General features: G+C 37.7%; 1 protein-coding gene across 10 annotated transcripts in view; it reads right to left on the bottom strand.

The window, feature by feature from the left end:
* Nucleotides 1–22,640, bottom strand: part of RIMS2 (regulating synaptic membrane exocytosis 2) — a 787,778-nt gene that overhangs the window by 173,468 nt on the left and 591,670 nt on the right. For 8 of the 10 annotated variants that reach the window (XM_039525805.1, XM_039525817.1, XM_039525808.1 and 5 more), the window contains one exon: nt 6,643–6,732. The exons of the other annotated variants lie outside the window; for them this stretch is intronic. In XM_039525805.1, the coding sequence (XP_039381739.1) occupies nt 6,643–6,732 (90 nt within the window). The remainder of the gene's footprint in view (nt 1–6,642; nt 6,733–22,640) is intronic. 10 annotated transcript variants of the gene reach the window in all.

Below are 22,640 nucleotides of genomic sequence, written 5' to 3'. Positions count from 1 at the left end.
GGCTTGGTAATCTAAACACTTCAATCTCTCCTCCAGTTGCTTCACATACACATTGAACAAAGAAGATGAAATAATGGGGACCTGCAGTATCAGCCAAAGAGAGCTGTTGGGATCAGATGATACTATCCTTTGATCTCTTTCGCAGAGTATAGACCCCCATCACCCTTTCACAACTCTTCATCTATCCTTGCAAGACAGTACAACAGTATCAACAATACATCATGAGATATAATATTAAAGGCAACTGACAGATCTAAAGTAAACAACTGGCCACTTAGTTTTTGTCCATTGTCAAGAGATCACTGACAGATGATCATCGATAGATCAGTTCTATGTCTGTATCATTATTAGTTCTAAAACCAGGGATCCAGGAAATCTGAGAACCAAGAACTTCTTCAGCACAACTTTAGCAATTACCTTCTCAAAAAATGGAATAGTAGAGATAGGGCAACACTGGCAAGATTACCAGTATCAAGATAGACCAATCCGGGCATCTTGCCCTACTTTATTTCCATCAACATAGGGGATACTTTCCATCAACATAGGGTATATATTTTTTATTTTATATTTTTATACCTATTCTCTGTCCACATACCAGTAACTTTTCCTCACACTCTTGAGAGTAATAAACCAGGCATAAGTTACTACCTCTCAATGCAGAGGACTATGCCCAGTGGTTAACATTGCTCCCAAACATGACCTCCACTCATACTTAATGTAGAGAGCAAAAGACTGAGGCTTTGTCCCTCTCCTTGCACTACACAAGAAAACAGAGGATTGAAGGCCTCAGAATGTGATTCCTGACACTGAAACTCTAACCCACCTGCCTTCATGCTTCATCCATCATAGCTCAGAAGGACGCAGTGTTTACAGCAGAAGCCACTATATCAATAGTTAAGGACAAAAGGTGAGTACTGTATTGCATCAGGTTGTTGACTCAGTGGTGCACTGACTGTGCAACATTTTCTCTCACAGAGCCATGAAACCATTTAAAATAAGGCACCACACTAGCCTTGAGTTGTTATGGTTCTTAAGGATATATTGCTTACCTATATCAATATTTCTGCCATTCTGCACTTAATTTCTTTCAAAACCTCTAGGTAAATACTATCTACTCTTTGTGATTTACTGAACAATAGCCACCAAATTACCCCATAACTTAGAGATTTCAATTTATGTTAAAAAACTCCATTGATTTACCATTAGGAAAACCTTAGGTATAGGAGTTTCCCCATCTTCTTCTATGGTAGAGACTGATCCATTTACTTCCTTTCATTTCTCCACATTTTTATTATAATCTTCACTTGTCCCCAAATACCCTTGCTAGACTCTAAAGCATTTCTAGTCAAACCTGCATCTGGCTTCTAATGCTTTTATAGGCTTTCTAAAATTATATTTCTTGTGATTCTTAGCTATTTCTTTTTATTTTGATCTCTTTACCTTTTTACTTACAATTTACTCCCACCTGACCCAATTAATGGTTCACTATATATATATATATATATATATATATATATATATATATATATATATATATATATATATATATATATATATATATAATTCAACTGGGATGTCTAGTTTTTAAAAAGATGCTTTATAAATAACAACAGTACCATGCTCCATGTGACCATGTAGGTTATATTGTCAACTGCATCCTGCACAAATTGGACTAGATTCATTATGCCAGAGCTGGCTATGGCACAGGGTCTTTAGCAGTGGAAAGTCCATCAGGAGGGGGCTGCAGCAGTGCAAAGTGCCCACAATCTCCCCAATGCCAGCAGTCCTGCAGATAGTTCAATGTAGCCTCAAAAGCAGATGGCCTGGCCAGGGACTGTGTTGAATTAGTGGCTCCCTGCTGCAGCTTGTGCAGCCTCAGTTCCTAAAGTGTTCTTGGTGAAAATTAAAGCCAGTCCTACCTTGAATCCCATCTTGGAAAGTTTCAGGAAATCTGCATCCCTTCTGGAGTACAGGGGTTCCTGGCAAGATTACTCCACTGTATGTATATATGGCAGGTTGGTGATTTTCTAATGGCATACAGTCTACAGGGGCTTCTACACCACCTCTCCTCTCAGCTGTAGTTCACAGAGGGTGGGCTGAAAAAGGGGGATAGTCACAGTGCTCCTATGCTGTCTCTGTGCTGATACTGGGCTATAGCTTTGGTCCATTGTAGCCATTATCAGTAAGGTAAATTAGAACAGTCTTTAGGCTATTTTATCTTGTCAGCCTACATCTTCCTGAGCCTCTAACCTCCAACTATCTTTGGCACTGGGGAAAGGCAGTGAGACAGGAGCTTCACAGGAGCTTGCATGAACTCTCTCAGTCTATTTATGAGCCCCACATGCCTGTTGAGTAATCATATGACCCTTCTTTAGTTCTTATTCCCACCCTCTCCGGCTGACAAATAACTATCTAATTTCTAACCAGGTGAAATGAAAGTGACTAAGTGGGCTCTTAACCCTTTCTTGCCTGTGATGGGGGTTTCACCCCATCAAAGGCCAATACTGTGCAAACCCTTTGAAGGTAAGAGTAAAATATGTCACTGACAGCAGAATTTGACTTACCAAACTTTGTCACTGGTAATGATGCCTGAGAAGGAATGAATCTAGCTTGATTCTCAGAGCTCAGGTTAAGTTTACTAGACTAATCATTAGAAAAAAAATATCACTTTTATCTGTAAAAGAGCAGAACTGAAATGGAAATCACTGACACACAATAAATATAAAACCTCACAATGCGTCTTTTTAAAAGCCACTTTTCAGAACAAAACCACCTTTTAAGCTTTGGCTTGAACTATCTTTCCACACTGTTATTTTTAAGTCATATTCCTGTAGACACCTCTTTAAGGTTCTGACACAATATAAGATTTTGTATAATAATTAATTTAAATCAGGGGGTTAAAGATTCTGTAATATCATGGTGATATGTGTAGAATCAGATCCTAAATAGATTAGATAGAATATATAAAATAAAATAGATAGCCACTCCTTGGGAAATAATACATAGGGGATCTTATCCAGATTAATTTAATGAGTGTTGTTTAATCTCTTCAACCAGAACAATATCATTCAGATTAATTCTATCAGCCCATCTTATAAAAATCTATGGAAAATAATGAAAGCGTTTAAGTTTAGGTCATTACAAAATTAGTCCCTTTTCATTAATGATACTTTCAGAATTTGATACTTACATCTTGGCTATGACAAAGACCTGGCTGAGATCAGGAAATTAGTTTGTGTCACTTAATGGTTATGTTCCACTAGTTATATTTTCTTTCATTATCTTAGAAATAAGGCCATTTCAGTGGTACAGCACAGGTTGCTCTACATCATTCCCATCTCCATTACTATATTTTATCACCTTTGGTAAAGTTTGTTTAGATTTCTGACTGATTTTCTGCCGAAATCTCTATTTCTCAAATGTAATGTGCTATATAAGGTGCAGATCATCCTGATTGTTATTCATTCCAATTACCTGAAATACTTATCTATTTTTTCAAACATTTTTATATATTATTGCAGATGTATTCTGTGAACAACTTGCAGATGCTATCATTTTTAAATTTAATTAAAAATATTTCTACTTAAAACACATTAGAGATCATATTCCTGTCCTGGTTATTTCTGTAGGTTTTATCTTATTTTCTGATTACTTTTTGCTACTATATCAAATCTTTAATTTAAAAAAAAGTTTCTAGCATTTATTTGTGCAGAAAATAATCGGAATGTGAACAAAGTGTAAACTGATGCAGTGCAGTGTTAATGAGTCTACAGAAAGACAACTTGAAAAAATACCTTTCAGAGAAGTGTGAACTGTCTCATTCATCAGAACAAATTGTTGATTCTGAAATCTAATTTTTGGCAATGTAGTAATTTTTCAGTGCTGATTAACAAAAACATTCAGCTCATGTGCGTATCCAAAATTTCTGGATGCAGAAATGGGTGTTGAATGGGGGATCAGGGCAAGTTATTATTGTTAATTACTAAGATGGGGAATTAACAATTCAAGGCTCCCCAAAAATTCAAGTGAAGAAGTTCTCTGACCCACAAGTGGAAGGAGAGAAAAAGTCTCTCTTCCCCAGTACCAAATGCCTCAATCATTTCATGGATTCAAAAACCCAAACTGCATCCCACTGTTCTTAATGTATGTCCCTTAATGAAACTACTCTTTATACAGCTGCAAAATCCTCCTGCTTCCCTCTGACAAATTCTAAAATGCAATTATGTATAATCAATAAAAATTCTGTGTCATACTCAAATGAAAATTGGAGGCAATTAAAAACTGGAAAACATTCAGTAATTCTGTAATTGTACTGATTTTCATATCAACCAAATCATACAAAGAATTACATACTGACTGAATTATTAATGTTTATATTTAACTAAATCTCCCTGGTTTTCAATTTACTGGGAATTGACCTATGATCAAAAGATTACATGAACAAAGAATATGTATGGCTAACTGGCTTCCCCTTCAGCAAACTCCCTGAATACAAATTCTCTTACATCATGTGTTTCTCACTCAACATCTCCTCTCCATATCCAAAATTTCTTTGCATTCCTCCTCAAGAAATCAGAAGATGGGGAGTCTCTCTCAACTAATATTTTATCACCAAAATCTCAGAGTCAATCCTAGTCATCAGTCCATAGCAACACAGTTACTTGCAATACTATTTAATTCAACCAAACATTCAGCAGATTATTGTAGTCCCCCACCTTGGTCACGTGACCACCCAAGTTGGAGGACTGAAACAATCTGTTGAGTGTTTGGTTGAGTAACAGTGTCTAATGTAACTGCTTTGTTATTCACAGGGAGAATCCCCCAGTGATTGGCTAAGCTAGCTTTAGAGCAGTGTTGCAATAACAGAATAGTGCAAAGCTGCTCAAATGTAGCCCAGAATCTGGTCTTACATTTTTAAAACCATTGAAGGGCTTCCTACATGCAGCTTCACAAATCTTGGTCTGTATTTCACTTTACACCATTCTTTACACTTGTTGAGCATTTATTTCTTATCTGTCCTTCCATACAGTCTCACCATGTGAGACCCTTCTCCTCTGCAGCTCCTACCATTTGGAACATCCTCCACTATTTCTTCACCTTTCACTTTCTTGGCTTGTTTCAAATATGGACATCTATATTTTCTCCCTGCTATTGATTTATCTTAATGTCTAACATCTGATGCTATTAATTAAAATTTAATTCTGCGTGCAGAGAATTTTGAGCTACCGTATGTTCGAAAGATGGTATGTGATGTCATATGTTGGATTATATTATTGGATTATATTATTGGATTATATTGGATTATATTAATAACATAACCCAGTATTTTCTCATATAGCATCTTTTTTAACATACTGTAGCTCAAAATGCCCTCTTGATTGCAGAACTAAATGGTTAAACATCCATTTCATTTATTAATTTAAAACCTTTACCAGAAGATATACAAAGGGTATGTTCAGAATATGTAGCAGGCTCATATATTCAAAATTGTTTAAAAAAATTAGGATTATTTTCCCAAAAACGTGTATGCTTTTACCCAGCTAATTTATTTTAGAATGTATATTTTATATTTGGGAACAGAACTCAGTTAGAAAATGCATAGGACTCATTTTGATGGGTCTTAGTAAGTCCTTACAATGACAAATCCCCCACTGAAAAGTAGGGACTACATAAAAATGGAGTAAAACTCTCCCAGTTGGCTTATAGCAGTCATCCAACAGACAGCAACAATTCCGTTGCACAAAGGCCAATCCTACAAACCTTTTCTTGCATGAGTAGTGATGTGAGTGACACCTGCCACATGTTGTTTATTCTCTCATGCTCTCCCCAAGGGAGAAGTGTGTGCTGTGTAGTGTCTTGTTTGGGTAGGGTGTTTGTGTTTAGAAATGTGCCAGTGAGGTTTGCAATAGTCATTAGTTCCTGGGGTAATTCATTCCACAGTCTTAGACTAGCTCCTGAAAAAGTTCTGTCTTTTGCACAGAGGAGCTTTATCCATATTGCAGGTTAGGATTCACAGAACTAAGTATATTCTAAACTTTGAGTATGTGAGTAGACCCATTGAGCTCAATGCTATGCACATCTCTGTAAGATAGGGGCTACATTTCCAAACCCAGATTTAAGAGTTCCTATCTTGGATACATGCAAAGAGTGGCACTGGAAAGACAGGAATGGTTGAGCCTTGTTTATGCTTTAAGCAACATCTGACATAGCAGGAAGGATTCTGTTTCAGATCTTGGGGAGGTGAGTGTCCCACTTCCTTATATACAGTGTATACCTTGGTTGGGATTAACCAAGATAAGGATTGGATGAACTCAGATTTGGATTCCTGAGACTCACACACATATAGAAATCAAAATAGAATTGAAACTGAAAAGCAAGCTAATGCTAATATTAAGCCAAATTATTTCTTTTTCTAATGCATGTGCAGTCTAACACAATTGCTTACACAAGTGGATCTAGTTTTGCTAATCTAAAACAGAACTGTGTACAACACTAAACTAAATGGTCTCTACATACTAAAAATTTCACACCAAAGTGAAAAAATAAGGTACATCAAGCACACACTCATTACAAAAGCATGAAATGTAATGCAATGCTTCTATAGTCTCATGCTTTCATGTGGTTTTCCAAACCCTGACAAACCTGGCTCAGAATGGTGTTTCTTTTTCGGCAATGGTTTGTCATCAGTTATTGTACCATTCACCTTTTTCTGCTGGTCCTCCCATGTAACTTCTAGCATAAACCAAAAGAAATCAGAGCTTGTCAGAAACATTATGTAACTTCCATTATAAGACACCTAACATCATTTGGAACAGCTTAATCTAAACAGGTAAACTGTAATTGGCAGGCCAAAACTTGAGTTCTTTAATTACTTTTCTTTATCAAACGTCTTAAAATACAGAACAGGACATACAATGTATATTAATCCCCATACAATCTACCAACTATTTTGGTTGCTCTCTCTGCTATATTTAACATTTTGAATAGGAAAAAATGTATATTATTGTTCAGTGGTTCTCAACCAGGGGTCAGGATTCAGGGGGTCCACCAAGCATGGTGGTATTAGACTTAATGGGGCCCAGGGCAGAAAGCCGAAGCCTTACCATATAGGACTGAAGCCCGGGGTCCACTGTCCTGTGGGGCCATGAGCAATTGCCCTACTTGTTATCCCCTAACACCAAGCCTGGCTTTTATATGCAGAAAAACAGTTGTTGTGGCACAGGTGGGCCATGGAGTTTTTATAGCATGTTGGGCGGGCCTCAGAAAGAAAAAGGTTGAGAACCTCTGTTATAGTGCACAGTGTGTTTACAGTCTATAGAGTTTTAGGATATTTTTATATTTCTGTAAGTTAAAAAGACCTTTACCAAAAATATTTTGGTAAAAAAGGCTTTGCAAATCTATAATTCAAACAAACAAAGAAAAAATGAAACCATCCACTATGTATGTTTCTTTTCAAATCAACAGCCTATTTTTAACAAATACATTATTTGAGTTACGTGCAGTATCTATTAAAATATTTATGCCAACTATAGTTGAGGTTGCCATTTTAAAAAAATCATAAATATTTAGTGTTTTAACTTACAGTTCATGGTAAAGTTTTGGGTTTGGTTTTCTTTCATTTGGTATATTAAGGGTAATATATCACTCAATTAGCACTCTCATAATGTGTAAATAGCCTCCAGACTCCTATATTGTGTAAATGAGCATATCTGACCTCAACACCAAGGTAAATTGTCAATAGATGCTTATGTACCCTCCGCCATCCAGGACACCATTCTCTTGATTCAGAAGGATTCTGAAATTTCTTTCTTTGGCTGTTATACTATTCTGGGCCTACAGGTTTACTCTCCATCTTTTGCTAGGGTTAAACTAGCCTCAGCAATCTCCTTTTTAGGTTTTAACGCTTTTTTAACCTAATCTCTTACTAAAGGGGAATTTAGACTCAGACTTTAAGGCCAGAAGGAACCATCCTGATCATCTACTCTCATCTCCTGCACATCAAGACCACAGAACCTCACCCAACCACTTCTGAATAGACCCATAACTTCTGACTGAGTTTCTGAAGTCCACAAATCTTGTTTTAAGTCTCAAGTTACAGAGAATCCACTCTAGTTTAAACCAGCAAGTGACTCATGCCGCAGACTAACATGAAAAAAACCCAGGGTCTCTGTGAATCTGACCAGAGGGAAATTTCCTTCCCAACTCCAAATATGACAATCAGTTAGACCCTGAGCACATTGGCAAGATCCACCACCTAGACACCTGGGAAGGAATTAACTGCAGTAACTCAGAGCCCTACCCATCTAGTGTCCCATCATCAGCTGTTGGGGATATTTGCTACTAGCAGTCGCAGATCAGCCACAAACTATTGTAAGCAATCTCAGCACACATCCCCTCGATAAAACTCAGTCTTGAAACCAGTTAGTTTTTCTGCCCCCACTACTCCCCTTGGAAGGCTGTTGCAGAACTTCACTCCTCTGATGATTAGATATATTTCTCTAATTTCAAACCTAAACTTGTTGATGGCCATTTATATCTGTTTGTTTTTGTGTCAGCACTGGTGCTTCTTCTTCCCTGGTATTTATCCCCCTGATGTATTTACCGAGAGCAATCATATCTCCCCTCAGCCGTCATTTGTTTAGGTTAAACAAGTAAAGCTCCTTGAGTCTTCTCTCATAAAGTATGTTTTTCAGTCCTCTCTTTATCCTAGTAGCCCTTCTCTGCACCTGTTCCAGTTTGAAATCATCTTTCTTAAACATGAGAGACCAGAATTGCACACAGTATTCCAGATGAGGGCTCACCAATGCTTTGTATAATGGTAACAACACTTCCCCATCTCTACTGGAAATTCCTCACCTGATGCATCCTAAGACTGTGTTATCCTTTTTCATGGCTGCATCACATTGGTGGTTCAGTCATCCTGTGACTGACCAATACACCGAGGTGTTTCTCCTCCTCTGCCACTTCCAACTGATACACTCCCATCTTATAGTAAAATTTCTTGTTGTTAGTCCCTAAGTGCATGAACTTGCACTTTGCACTATTAAATGTCATCCCAGTTCTATTATTCCAGTTTTCAAGGCCATCTAGATTTTCTTGTATGTTATTCTGGTCCTCCTCAGTATTTAGGGCAATTCCTCCCAACTTTGTGTCATCTGCAAATTTTATTAGCACAATCCCACTTTTTGTGCCAAGGTCATTGATGCAAATGGTCAATAAGATTAGTCCCAAGACTGATCCCCAAGGAACTCCACTAGTAACTTCCCTCCAACCTGATAGTCCACCATTCAGTATGACTTGTTGTAATTTCCCCTCTAACCAGTTCCTTACTTGCCTTTCAATTCTAATATTAATACCCATCTTTTCCAATTTAACTAATAATTTCCCATGTGGAACTGTATCAAATGCCTTACTAGAACCCATGTAGATTAGCTCCATTTCATTTCCTTTGTCTAAAAAATCTGTCATCTTTGCAAAGAAAGAGATCAGGTTGCTCTGGCACAATTTACCTTTTCTAAAATCATGTTTATTTTATCTCAATTACCGTTTATCTCTATATCCTTAACTACTTTCTGTTTCAAAATTTGTTCCAAGGCCTTGCGTACAATTGAGGTCAAACTAATGGACCTCTCATTTCCTGGATCACTTTTTCTCCCTTTCTTAAACAGGTACAACCCTCAAATTTACAGATTCATTAAAAATCCTTGCTATTTGGCTTGCAATTTCATGTGCTAGTTCCTTTAATATCGGCCTAATAGCCGTTGGATAGCATTATGCCCCTGATAAATCTTTGTCTTAATTTTGGACTATTTGGGCATTTTCTTTGCTGACCCAGAAAATCATTTGGACTACTCACAGATGTTATTCATGGGCATATTTACAGGATCACATCCACAATCACCAATAGGGAAAAATCATGAGAGTAGTGAAGCACATTTCCCACTGTGTAATCACAAAATCAATTTGCCATAAAGGGGTATTATTCCACACTTCCATTGTTATTATAAAGGAGGACGAATACACCTTTGTGTCAAAATGTAGAAAAGCACCTATACACATCCTTCAAGCTTCTGATCTGATGCTGCTCCATTTCACTTTTCAATATTAGAAAAGCAACCCAAGCCCATTATGATGACTATATTACTAAACAGATTCTGTAATTCTATGGTGATATAATATCTAAATTTAACTTCTGAAAATTCTGGAAGTATTAATTTAATGAAATGATCTTCCCCAGTTCTATCTATTTCTCTCCTATAAACAAACAGTGACTTAATCTCACCAGAGTATATGCACAACATCTGTAGTGCCATTTGAACTATCAATGCAATGCTGATAAAAACTAATATCGCTGTCATCTATGCTGATCGTTGGACACATCATGGAATGAAGAATAAAGTGTTGTGTAATCTGGCATTATCAAAAAGAGTGGTCACTATGGAAGTCACATCACAACACATATTCTGATGTTATACACATAACACTGAGGATGTTTTGAAGGCCAAGACTATAACAGGGTTCAAAAAAAAGAACTAGATAAGCTCATTGAGGATAGGTCCATCAATGGCTAGGATGGGCAGGGATGCAAAAGCATGCTCTGAAGTGTCCTAGCCTCTGTTTGCTAGAAGCTGGGAATGGGTGACAGGATGGATCACTTCATGATTACCTGTTCTGTTCATTCCCTCTGAAGCACCTGGCACTGGCCACCGTCAGAACACTGATATTGGGCTAGATGGACCATTGGTCTGACCCAGTATGGCCGTTCTTAAGTTCTTAATTTATGTTATTTTGGTGTAGAAAAAAATCAGTATAGGTAACAACTTACAAATTAGGTTTCAGAGTAGCAGCCGTGTTAGTCTGTATCCGCAAAAAAAACAGGAGTACTTGTGGCACCTTAAAGACTAACAAATTTATTTTAGCATGAGCTTTCGTGAGCTGCAGCTCACTTCTTCGGATGCATAGAATGGAACACACAGACAGGGGATATTTATACATACAGAGAACATGAAAAGGTGGAAGTATTACAAATTGACACCAAGGCCATACCTCAACTAGCAAAACAGGTTGCTTTCTAAAATGTATTAGCCAACATCCTTTAATTAACAAGATTTTAAACAGTACTCTGTACCTACTATAAACATGACAAGTCATGTTTAAATATGTATTAGCTGGTCATGGTCAACCTCAGGAGGGAGCCTACTTTCTTAGTGTAGATATTGCTTATATAGAAGATGATGCAAAATGTAAAATTCCATGTTCCATAATGACTGGCATTTCAATTTTAAAGCTATTGCATTGCATTTTATGATCACTTGTTTCAAGGCCAACTAAGTCTGAAATGATTCTCTAAGATCAGATATGCAGAGATTCTCAGAGGCATTAAAATAGATTTTTCCCCAACAGTGCTGAGCATCTACAGCAGCACCAGTTGGACTCATCACCCTCATTAGGAGTTGTAGGGACTCAGCATCTATGAAAATCAGGTCATTTATCAAAGTACCTCTTTATGCACCTAAGTCTGAAAATGTTATCAGAAGCCTCCAGTCCCTGTGGACTTGGCTAGCACATTTCAGTTCCCATAGGGGACCACTAAAATCGACGCTACTGTGTATATGAAGTGCATTAATGTTGGATATTTAACCAGACAAAATAAAAAAGAAGAAAGTACCACATGGCCAAGTTAACTTGGATGGGGGAACTTTAGTGTTTCCATTTTCTTTCATTTGTTAAGTTCAACCCAAATCTTCTGAGGAACTGCAATCCTCCATGCCAAAGGGGGTATAACAATGATGGATCCAGCCAATGAAGGATTTTCTTTGCTTAGTGGAATTCATAGTAACTCCCATGCCACTAGGCTAGAGGACGTGGTCATTAAGGGGGCAGGGGTAAGATATCCCTGACCTTTGACATTGGAATGGTTTTGGGGGCCTGATGGCAGCTCATGTAAAGTAGACCAACCTAGAGGCTTCTCTTGTTCATGCTGAGGACAGGAGTGGTAGATAGTCAGATCCAGGAGAGGGAAGGACATAAAGATGGCATACAGCAACCTTTGATCCCACCTTGACCTGCACCAAATGCAGCTCAGATGCACCCCAGCATCTGGCCCTTAACACTGCATTATGGAGGTCTCTGCATTTAGGACCAAATCCAGAATCAAGTTCCCACACCAGCTAATTGAACTTAGCATTGGGCAGAGGGCTAAGGAAAATATGGGAGGCATCTTCCCCTAAGTCTGGAATAGCTACAGAGCTACTATTCAGTCACTCTATTCAGCAATTTCAAACCAATAATGTAGTGATGCACACACACCCAAAATGTCCCCCCTGCAAACATAAGCTCTGAAGGATGCACATTGCAGTGGATCACTTGTCCTCTTCTTCCCATGGAGCTGAGCTACGTGCTGTATAAAGGGTGTGGAACTCCTGCACATTTCTCCAGAATCATACCCATCTCTTATGGAACAGAGTAATGCCAGTTCTGCTTTCATATGATCCTCTATGCACACAGTAGCAGAATTTTTGCCTCAGGTGAGTAATATGTTGGTTGGTAGTGGCATTACTACTACCACTAAGGAAGAGTCCATTTTAGCTGTTTCTGGTTTGAAAAAAAGGTATAAGTAGGTTCTCACTAAACCATTTCCTGGACTCCTGTGAAGCTCTACAAAACATGTCAACGAAATTCTAAAAGCTTCTAGTGCTCTTTCTTCTGTTTAATACTATCATAATCATGCCACAAATAATGATAAACTGAACTATTTTATTCAGCTAACTAGGCAATGGTTCCTTAACTGTTCTCCTCCTCTCTTCTCCAATGAGTGCACATGAAGTACAGACAGTATATAACAATTTGACCATTTAGTCTCTCCTGTATCAAGTGTTTGATTTCTGTTTACAGAAGATCTAAGATCAATGAAAAAACACACAACAGAGCCAACTTAGATGTTGTGGGGTCCTGCATCAAGTAGAAGATAAAATCTTCATGCAGAGTTCTATAGCCTTCAAAAGCAACTCTGGGGCTAGGATGATTTGACAGCTGGAGAGATCCAGGATGCAATCACTGACCTTAGTATTCACTGGGTTCCCCATGTCTTTATTCAATATGCAGTGTATAACACTCTCTTGGCCATATCAAAATAATAAATTATAATAACATGTAGATCTTTGGACTTTGTGACTGCCCTTGTCCATGTCCTTGGCTACTTCTTAGCATCCACCAATCTTGCACATGAGTTGGGATGAAGCAAAACTGCAGTGCTAGAGATGATGGAGCAAAATTTCAGGATTACTAAAGCTCCAGTTCTTTTCTATGTAAGTTCTCCTCTTTCCATGTGTTTTTTAGTAGTAGGAGAGAAAATGTCCCTCGGTAAGATAAAATCATATGTTATTTACCCGTGCATGTGTTATTTTTCATGCACTTTCCATTTTATCCAAATTTCCAATATTTTAGATTAAATCCACTCTCTCTGAATCTGTTTTTATCAATTCAGTTCCAAATTTCTAAAATTTCAATTAGATCACCAGAAAGTCTTCGCTTTTCTAATTAGAACAAACTTAAGGTAGTGACCTTTCCTTACAAATGAAAACCCTGAGAACTTATTTCTATTCCTCACACTATAAGATGAATCCCCAAAAAAGGAATTATAGTCTTACTAATGTATGGAGACAACTACTGTAAAAATTAATCAAGGGTGGCTCTGACTAGTGACTTATGAAATACAAAGCAGCACACTGAAATACTGTTAATCCTATTACATAAATTGTCAAAGGCAGAGAAATTACATGTAACGTCAAATGCTTATGCACTAATAGAGTAGGAAAGATGAATGATGTGAAGTAGAGATAGATTTATTAGGCCATCGAAAAGACCGGGTCCACATTATACAAATTTTTACTTTACAATGAAAAATCCTCTTTGAGCATTACGAGAATGAAAAAAGCCAGTGTTGTCAATACATATGCACACTTTAGGCCAGATTCTCAGCTGTGCCAGAGCACCACTTGGCATAGGAGTGGGAGGAGGGCAAAGGTGGCTTTAAGACACCTTTGTGCTTCCCTCATATCTGAGCCAGCCAGAACCTATTATACTATCTGGAACAACTCCAATCCCACCTTCCATCTTAACATGCTGCTCATGCCATGATGGCCAGGAAGGAATGGCGTAGACCCAGCTGTGTTGGCTTTATGCCAGTTAAGGACTCCCTCACACCAGAAGAATCTGCAGCTGCCCCATCAGAACAGCTTTCCAGACCCTTTGTACTCAATATGTTATATAAATAATATTTCTACACTGTGTCTTATAAAAATCTAATTATATCAAAATTTAGTGAAGATAACACAATTTCTCTGGGCTGTGTCATACACCAGCTTGTATTCAGTCATGTAATGAACTCTGAAAATAGGATTTTATAATGGAAATCCTATCACACTTTTAACCAGAGCATTTCACCCATGCAATACATTCACCCAGCAATACTCAAATATTTGTATGTCTTACAGTGCCCATCAATAGTTGATAATTTGGCTACAAGTTTTTATGGATTATTCAATAACTCTTCAATGTTTATCCTAGGTAGTATAATACACACATACATTTGCTATACGTTTCATTTTGCTATAAATTTATTACTGTGTTCTTTGTTTAGAGATTATTACAAATCTGATATTACAAAACTTATCATAACTCATTGATGTAACTATTTTTATCTTAGTAAGCCAGATTCCTAGAATTAATTCCAGAATGGCATAGCCTGTTTAAAGCTGCAATTTGATACCACCTCAAGGAACCGGTTTTCTTTCTTATTAAAGACTCATCATAGAGCTTGTGTTACTAACTAGTGCCTTTTGCAGGAGTTCATTGTTTTGACAAAATGTGACTTTGAGTGTCAAATGATTTTTCATTAAAAGAAATCAATCCATAAGGTTCAGATATTAAGAGCCCTTCTTCCTACTCTCTTTATGTGTGTAAATAATTCTGTGTTAATTTTAAAAAAAATCTGGCATATTAGTTTTAACTATCTTTAATGTTATAGAAAAACATATACAATACATGCTCTCCCAACTGTTTATTGTTCTGGCTTGAACTTCCTTGTTGAGTCTATATGTTCTGAAAACAACTTGTACTTTGTTCCTCCCTGTGACTGCAGTGGAAATGTATATGAACAACACTTACTAAGGCTCATGAAGAGTTTTAGTGTAAATCCTTTGGGCACTGTTAAAAATAGAGCCACCTGTCTATATTTTATATTATTACTATAGCTAGTATTCTAATACAGTTTAGTTTAATTTTTTTCCTCCAGTTATATTTTCTTTGACAGACTTTGGATAATTCAATTATTTGTAGTAGCAAATCACTTGGTAACTTTGGGAATGGAATGGGAATCCTTATCGCAATACTCTCAACGCAAATACCATCCATGTCGGGTTATTTTTTAAAAAAAATAATGTACTGTACTGGTGGTTTCTTCCATTTTTGTGGGTGGGGGGGAAGTGTATATAGACTTACTTATGTACCATTACTCAAAAAAAATACTTAGCTGAACATTACTTGCATCACCGCTTAATTGACATCACCTCTTCCCAAAATCAAAGTGCATTGCTATTGTTAGTATAAATATTATTGATTTTGCCAAATATTAAGAAACACTAGATACATTTCATAAAAGTATAAAATCAATAGATTTGAAGTAGTAATTTAACAGATAAATGGAACTTTCAAATTATATGAATATATTTAAATAACAATGAGCAAATATTAGAGAGACAAGTTGGGTGAGGTAGTATCTTTTATTCAACCAAGTTCTGTTGGTCAAAGAGACACTGCAAATAAGCAAATGTGTTGTTTTTAAGCCAACACTGAGATTTTTCCTTACAGCTGGGTAGGTTTTTTAAGTTTTTAAATATTATGACTCTGTTTTTAAAAGATAGAAGTTTTGCTCCCTCTTCTGGTTACATGCACATAACACATTAGAAGTAAGTATGATGCAGCAGGCCTAATGGCCTGATCCTGCAGGCCTTAATTAAATGAGTAGTCCTGTTAAGGTAACATGAGTCACTTTGGTAGGCGAGTGCTGCAGGATCGGGCCCCAAATCAAAATAACTGTTTAGTGGCTTTTGGTTTTGGTGTGTGTGTGTGTGTGTGTGTGTGTGTGTGTGTGCGGGGGGGTGGGGTGGTTTGGAAGGCGGGAGGAATGGAGCAAGAGGGAGGGAAAAAAACAAAACATCTTCAGACCAACACTGCAGCCCTAACTCCTATTGAATTCACAGAGAGGATTGCCTGAATCTGGACAGGACTGGGCCAGCAGTCTCCATCAGAGTGGACTTTAATAAAACATCTGACAGTTAGTAGTCAAGGAATTTTGCAAACATTGTAATAAAGAAATTTAGGGGATTACGGACAACACAAATGTGGAACAAAATTCTCCCTTCTGCTGGGCACTACTTCAGATCTCTGTTGCTACATTCATTTTGCATTCAGCACTCTCATAAATGTCAGTGAAAGTTCCAAGCATGGCCTGAAATCACAATATGCAATAAAGACCTACACTGCAGAATGCAGAGGATAAGTTTCTACGTGGTGCAGATAGTTGTTAAAGTTATACTTCAAAGATCCACACTATACATTGCCTATACAGTAAACAATGTAATACATAAGTGGAATCTGTACAAAAGACCTTCTCTTACAAATTCTGAAAATATAACATTGTGATTCATCTATCTATATTTCTTGGCACATTTGAGGAACTATTTCTGCTACATAACATAATTCTGCATCTATAGTGTTTATGATTAATCTGTTTCTTCATGAAGTTTTTGCATAGGTGCATCTACAACCAGAAAACTATAGATTTTGTTCAAACTATTTAAAATACAATAGTTTATACATGTTATTATATTTACAAGATTATTAAGACTTTATTTAGCTATCATATAGTATATGGCAATGATTACAAGATCTCATTTAAAGCTAGATTAAGCAAGACAAATCTTGTCATCTATAGTGCATACTTTCCTAGCTGAATAATACTTTCATACAGTAAGCTGTTCCCGCTTTACTGAAAAAGGTGTGTTCTTAATAAAGCAGTCAAGTTTAGCAAATTACTTAAGAATTTCTTAAGCAGAAGAACAATTAAAATTAATCATTACATGACAATGCAGCATGAATGCAGCATGAAAACCAGCAACTGGTTTGAAGAACAGATACCAATTAATAGAAAAAACTCATATTGCTTATAGAAGGATGATAAATGTACAGATTTGTTTACCCAGAAAGCCTTGTGTACGTCTCAATATCCTGGTACCTACATATCTACTAACTGACACAATGGATAGTTTCATTATTCAAATTTCATCCAATCCCTGTCTACAGCAAAAAAAACCTTAGTCATTGCTTTCTAAATCATACTTTTGGGAGAGACAAATCCAAGTTAATTATGTTTGATTAGCGATAAGGTGCCATCACTTCTGAATGTGCCACTTTTAGAGGTGACACTACTAACTGTGACACAACCTGGAAAAACCTGAATTGGAAGGAGAAGATTCCCACACCTGAGCCATTCTTTTTAAGTGATAAATCAGAGGAAATGTCCCCTATTGAGGTATCATTAGAGGAGGTTTTGGAACAAATGGATAAATTAAAAAGTAATAAGTCACCAGGACCAGATGGTATTCACTCAAGAGTTCTGAAGAGCTAACTGTGGCATGTAACCTATCACTTAAATCAGCCTCTGTACGAGATGACAGGAAGATAGCCAATGTAATGCCAATTTTTTAAAAAGGCTCCAGAGGCAATCCCAGCAATTACAGGCCTGTAAACCTAACTTCAGTACCAGGGAAATTGGCTGAAACTATAGTAAAGAACAGAATTACCAGACACATAGATGAACATCATTTGTTGGGAAAGAGTAAACATGGCTTTTGTAAAGGGAAATCATGTCTCACCAATCTATTAGAATTCTTTGAGTGTGTCAACAAAGATGTGGATGGGGGGAATCCAGAGGATATAGTGTACTTAGACTTTCAGAAAGCCTTTGATAAGGTCCTTACCAAAGGCTCTTAAGCAAAGTAAGCAGTGGTGGGATAAGAGGGAAGGTCCTCTTATGGATCAGTAACTGGTTAAAAGATAGGAAACACAAGGTAGGAATAAATGGTCAGTTTTCAGAATGGAGAGAGGTAAATAGTGGTGTCCCCTCGGGATGTACTGGAACCAGTACTGTTCAACATATTCATAAGTGATCTGGAAAAGGGGTAAACAGTGAGGTGGCAAAATTTGCAGATGATACAAAATTTCTCAAGATAGTTAAATCCAAAGCAGACTGTGAAGAGTCACAAAGGGATCTCACAAAACTGGGTGACTGGGCAACAAAATGGCAGATTAAATTCAGTGGTGATAAATGCAAAGTAATGCACATTGGAAAACATAATCCCAACTCTACATACAAAATGATAGGGTCTAAATTAGCTGTTACAACTCAAGAAAGAGATCTTGGAGTCATTGTGGATAGTTTTCTGAAAACATGTACTCTAAAAATTAACAGAATGTTAGGAACCAGTAGGAAAGTGATAGAGAATAAGACTGAACATATTACATTGCCTGTATATAAATCCATGGTACACCCACATCCTGAATACTGCATGCAGATGTGGATGGCCCACCTCAGAAAAGACATATTGGAATTGGAAAAGGTACAGAGAAGGCAACAAAAATGATTAGGGGGATGGAACAGCTTCAATATGAGGAGAGATTAAAAAGACTGGAACTCTTCAGGGGGATCTGATAGAGGTCTATAAAATCATGACTGATGTGGAGAAAGTAAATAAGGAAATGTTATTTACTCCTTCACATAACACAAGTAGGGGTCACTCAATGAAATTAATAGGCTGCAGGTTTAAAACAAACAAAAGGAAGGACTTCTTAACACAATGAACAGTTAACCTGTGTAACTCTTTGCCAGGTGATGTTGTGAAAACCAATAGTGTAACAGGGTTCAAAAAAGAACTAGATAAGTTCATGGAGGTTAGGTCCATTAATGGTTATTAGCCAAAATGGGCAGGGATGCAAAACCATGCTTTGAGTGTCCCTATTCTCTGTCTGCCAGAAACTGGAAGTGGATGAAAGGGATGTATCACTGTTCATTCCCCCTAAAGCACTTGGCACTGGCCACTGTCAGAAGACAGGATACTGGGCTAGATGGGCCATTGTGACCTTGAACCAGTATGGCCACTCTCATGTAACACTGACTCAGATATCTGATATACTTCAGATAAGTCAGTCAACTGGAGGTTACATTTGGGTGGGTTAGTGGGCAGACTAGGTCACATTGAGCTTAACTTTATTTCCAGAAAAAGCTTTAATCCTTATAAATAGATCAGCATTACATTCATCTTATATTTTGAAAAATAAATGAAGCACATGACAAGTGCATGACAAATGTACCAGGTAGGAATACAGTAAAAAACTTTACATAAACATATCACTTATAGACTGATAAGGACAGGGCATGTACAGAGAGGAATGCATGCATTATAAAAAGCATAACACACAGAGCCAGATTATGATTATGCCAGTGGAGAGAAAACAAAAAGTAGAACAGGAGGCATAAAAATGCTGCCCCTGTAGCATTCTTACTCTCCAATCCTGAAACTCTGCAAAATTCTGTGGGGTTGAGGCTCTGTGGGTAATTGGGAGCAGAGCCAGCAAAGGAGATGGAGATGGGAAGCAGCTGCACTCTCCAACATGCTCCACTCCAGACCCCACACATCATTAACTCCTGCTGGGTCCCCTCTGTGACTACCAATATTCAGCCAGAGGAAGAGGCAGCCAATGGCACACTATGGTGTGGCCTGTGTAGCTTTATAGAGGCAGTCAGGTTGGGATTCAAAAGGTGGACTTAGGAGCCACAATGCTTAGTGCTCAGGTTTCCTAATGTGGGTTGTGAGGGACTTGGGATTTATTTTCTCCTCTGCCATATTAAATATCTGTTGGGTAAGAGAGTGAGAGAGAGAGAGAGAGAGAGAATGACTCTATAGCCCAGCAATTCAGTAACTCACCTGGAAAAGGGGAAGACCTTAGTTCCAGTTCTCCTGCTCCACTGAATATTTAATTATTTATAGACAGTGGAACAGCTTTAACAGAAAAGACTGAGAGATGCATAACCCATAGTCCAGTGGCTAAGCACTCTCCTGAAAGGTGAAAGACTCAATTCCCTGCCCTACATTAGACAAAGGAGGATTTGAACCCAGGCCTCCCACATCCTGGGTGGCCGCTTTAACCATTATGCTAAAGATAATCAGGCAAGCACCCCCACCTTTCTCTAGTGTCTTTGGTGGGGGTTTAGGCATGCTCTGAGTACACCTTCCAGTTTGGGTCCCGAAGACAAGATAGATGGGGGAATGCCTAGTTTATGAACCCCCCTGTGGCTTGGGCACCAAGCTGTTGGGGTACTATCAGGACTGAGATAGCTGTGTGCATGCCCAGATACCTGGGGGACTTTAAAACTCAGGTGCCATGGGACTTTAGTCAACTATAGGGTTAGGAAGCAGCTGAGTGGTAGTTTTGTAAATGCCAGTGACACCTAAATGTTGGACTGAGGACCTAAAGTGGCAGTTAGCACCTAAGTCCCCCTTGTGAATCCCTCCTCTGGTATCTACACATATCCTAACATCCACATGGACCTTGGGACATTTGCTGGCTTGAGTGGACAAATTATATGACCACTCTGGGATAGAGCAAACCCTTTTTCCTTATAAATTGATTAGTAGGGAACTCTGTGAGCTGAAATTTGTTCTTGCTCCAAAGAAACATATACAAGCATAAAAAGATTTCCACTAGTATTAGATATTTCATAGAGGCAGCAAGCAACATTTCAGACCTCTACGTTGAGCCTCTTCCTAGTGGGTATCTGCACTCTCATACCTTTAAAATTTTAATGGCTATATGAGATATCATGTGATTTTTTCGAGGTTTACTTCATGATACTCTTCCTGATGCAATACAGAATCTTTTGCAAAATCTACTCTGTGAATTCCTTTTAATTTATATCAGCTCTCACCATACTTCCCAATTGATACCATATAACTCCATCCCACGGCTCAAGTATCACAGTAGAAGTTGACACAAATATTCAAATCTAAATTAAGTAAAACTTTATAAAGAACAAGGGAAGAAAGGTTTTCAGTTCTAAGCATGTCATCTATTATGAGCCCTAATTAAGACATACAAAAGAAGGAGAACAATACCAGCAGCTTTCTCTCAGAATCCCAAACCATTATTCAACACTGTCACATAAGAGAAATGAAAAGGGAACAATTACCCAGGAATGGAGCAGAGTCAAGGGGGACTTAATGTTTTTGGAAATAGGCTGTTTGGGCCCAAGAATCAGACACAAACTCTGCTGCTTTGGAGGCAAGGAGCTCTGAGGTGCATCAGAAGCTTTTGAAAGAAACAAAATGTAAACTGGTCCCATTAGTCAGATGACTAAATACATAAAAGTGAACTATTCTGAATACAGTTTAGTAATATACAGTTCATTGTATAGAGTAAGCCATTTTATCTATATAAGTATGCAAAGGACAGGTTTGTAGTTCAATTAATGAAGACAAATTGTGCTTGAAAGCAAACTGTATACACTATAAACTGAATCAATGAGAACCAATTTCTAGACCTACTGAAGCCAATGGCAAAACCACCAGACTTCAGTAGGACCAGGATTTGGACCTACAATGCAATATAATCAGTGAACTATCTGGTAATTACCACTGAAGCACAGAATCTGATCAATAATGTTTACACAGTAGAATTCAGTCAGGGCTAGATTATGGAGTATACAGTAATAGATTAGTGCAAGGTACACTGCCCCATTGTGTGTAATATGACAACCTGGCTGCACTGGGTGTGCTAGGGAGAGAGGGAGGGTAAGGGGAATATTTACTCTTGTTTCTGTGTTGCTGCATAAATATAGGGCACTATCTAGTCCGTAATCAGCCCGCTGATAAAAGAAAGCCTTCTTAATTGACGGAATAGGGTCAGTGTAATGCATTTTTCAGCATCTCTAAAAGCTGGATAAATGGCACACAGGATATCTTCAAAGCTATCACAGTAATTTACAAACATGAATTGGTATTTTCTAGTATAAAAATCTTGTTGTTAAACCCTGTGGGTGCTTCATGCTGCTTTCCTGTTCGTGTTATGACTGATGAGTCAACCTATATGTTTAAAGGTCTGAGTGCTTTATACTATGCTTATTTTCACTAAATAAAAGCGAAAATTTACAAGAAAAATGTATTCCTATGAGGCCCAGATAATTGGGAAGATTGTCTAATGGCATGAGCCTATTTCCACCAGGATGTACTAATTAAGGGGATTCCACTATAATGTAAAAATGTGCCAAACTTGCAAAATATATAGCCTGATTAGGTAAATGACTGGTAAAAACTGGATGGCAATGCAGTCTACTCTGTAAATTATTATAAAGTTTACTCAGTCCCTTTGGACTCAGCAGATTGGGAGCTTCTGCATCTGGACTAATGGAAAGCATCAAGATGGAAAAACTTGACCCCCTGCAGTAAATAGTTAACTACATATTAAGAAGGTGTAAATTCTAACTTCAGTATCGTGTCATAAATAAGGGTAAAAAATGTTGGAAC

The sequence above is a fragment of the Mauremys reevesii genome, linkage group 2 (genome assembly GCF_016161935.1).
Source record: "Mauremys reevesii isolate NIE-2019 linkage group 2, ASM1616193v1, whole genome shotgun sequence".
In the NCBI taxonomy this organism is placed as follows: domain Eukaryota; kingdom Metazoa; phylum Chordata; order Testudines; family Geoemydidae; genus Mauremys; species Mauremys reevesii.
Note: the sequence above shows the minus strand (reverse complement) of the source record. Positions and strands in the feature narration are given on the sequence as shown.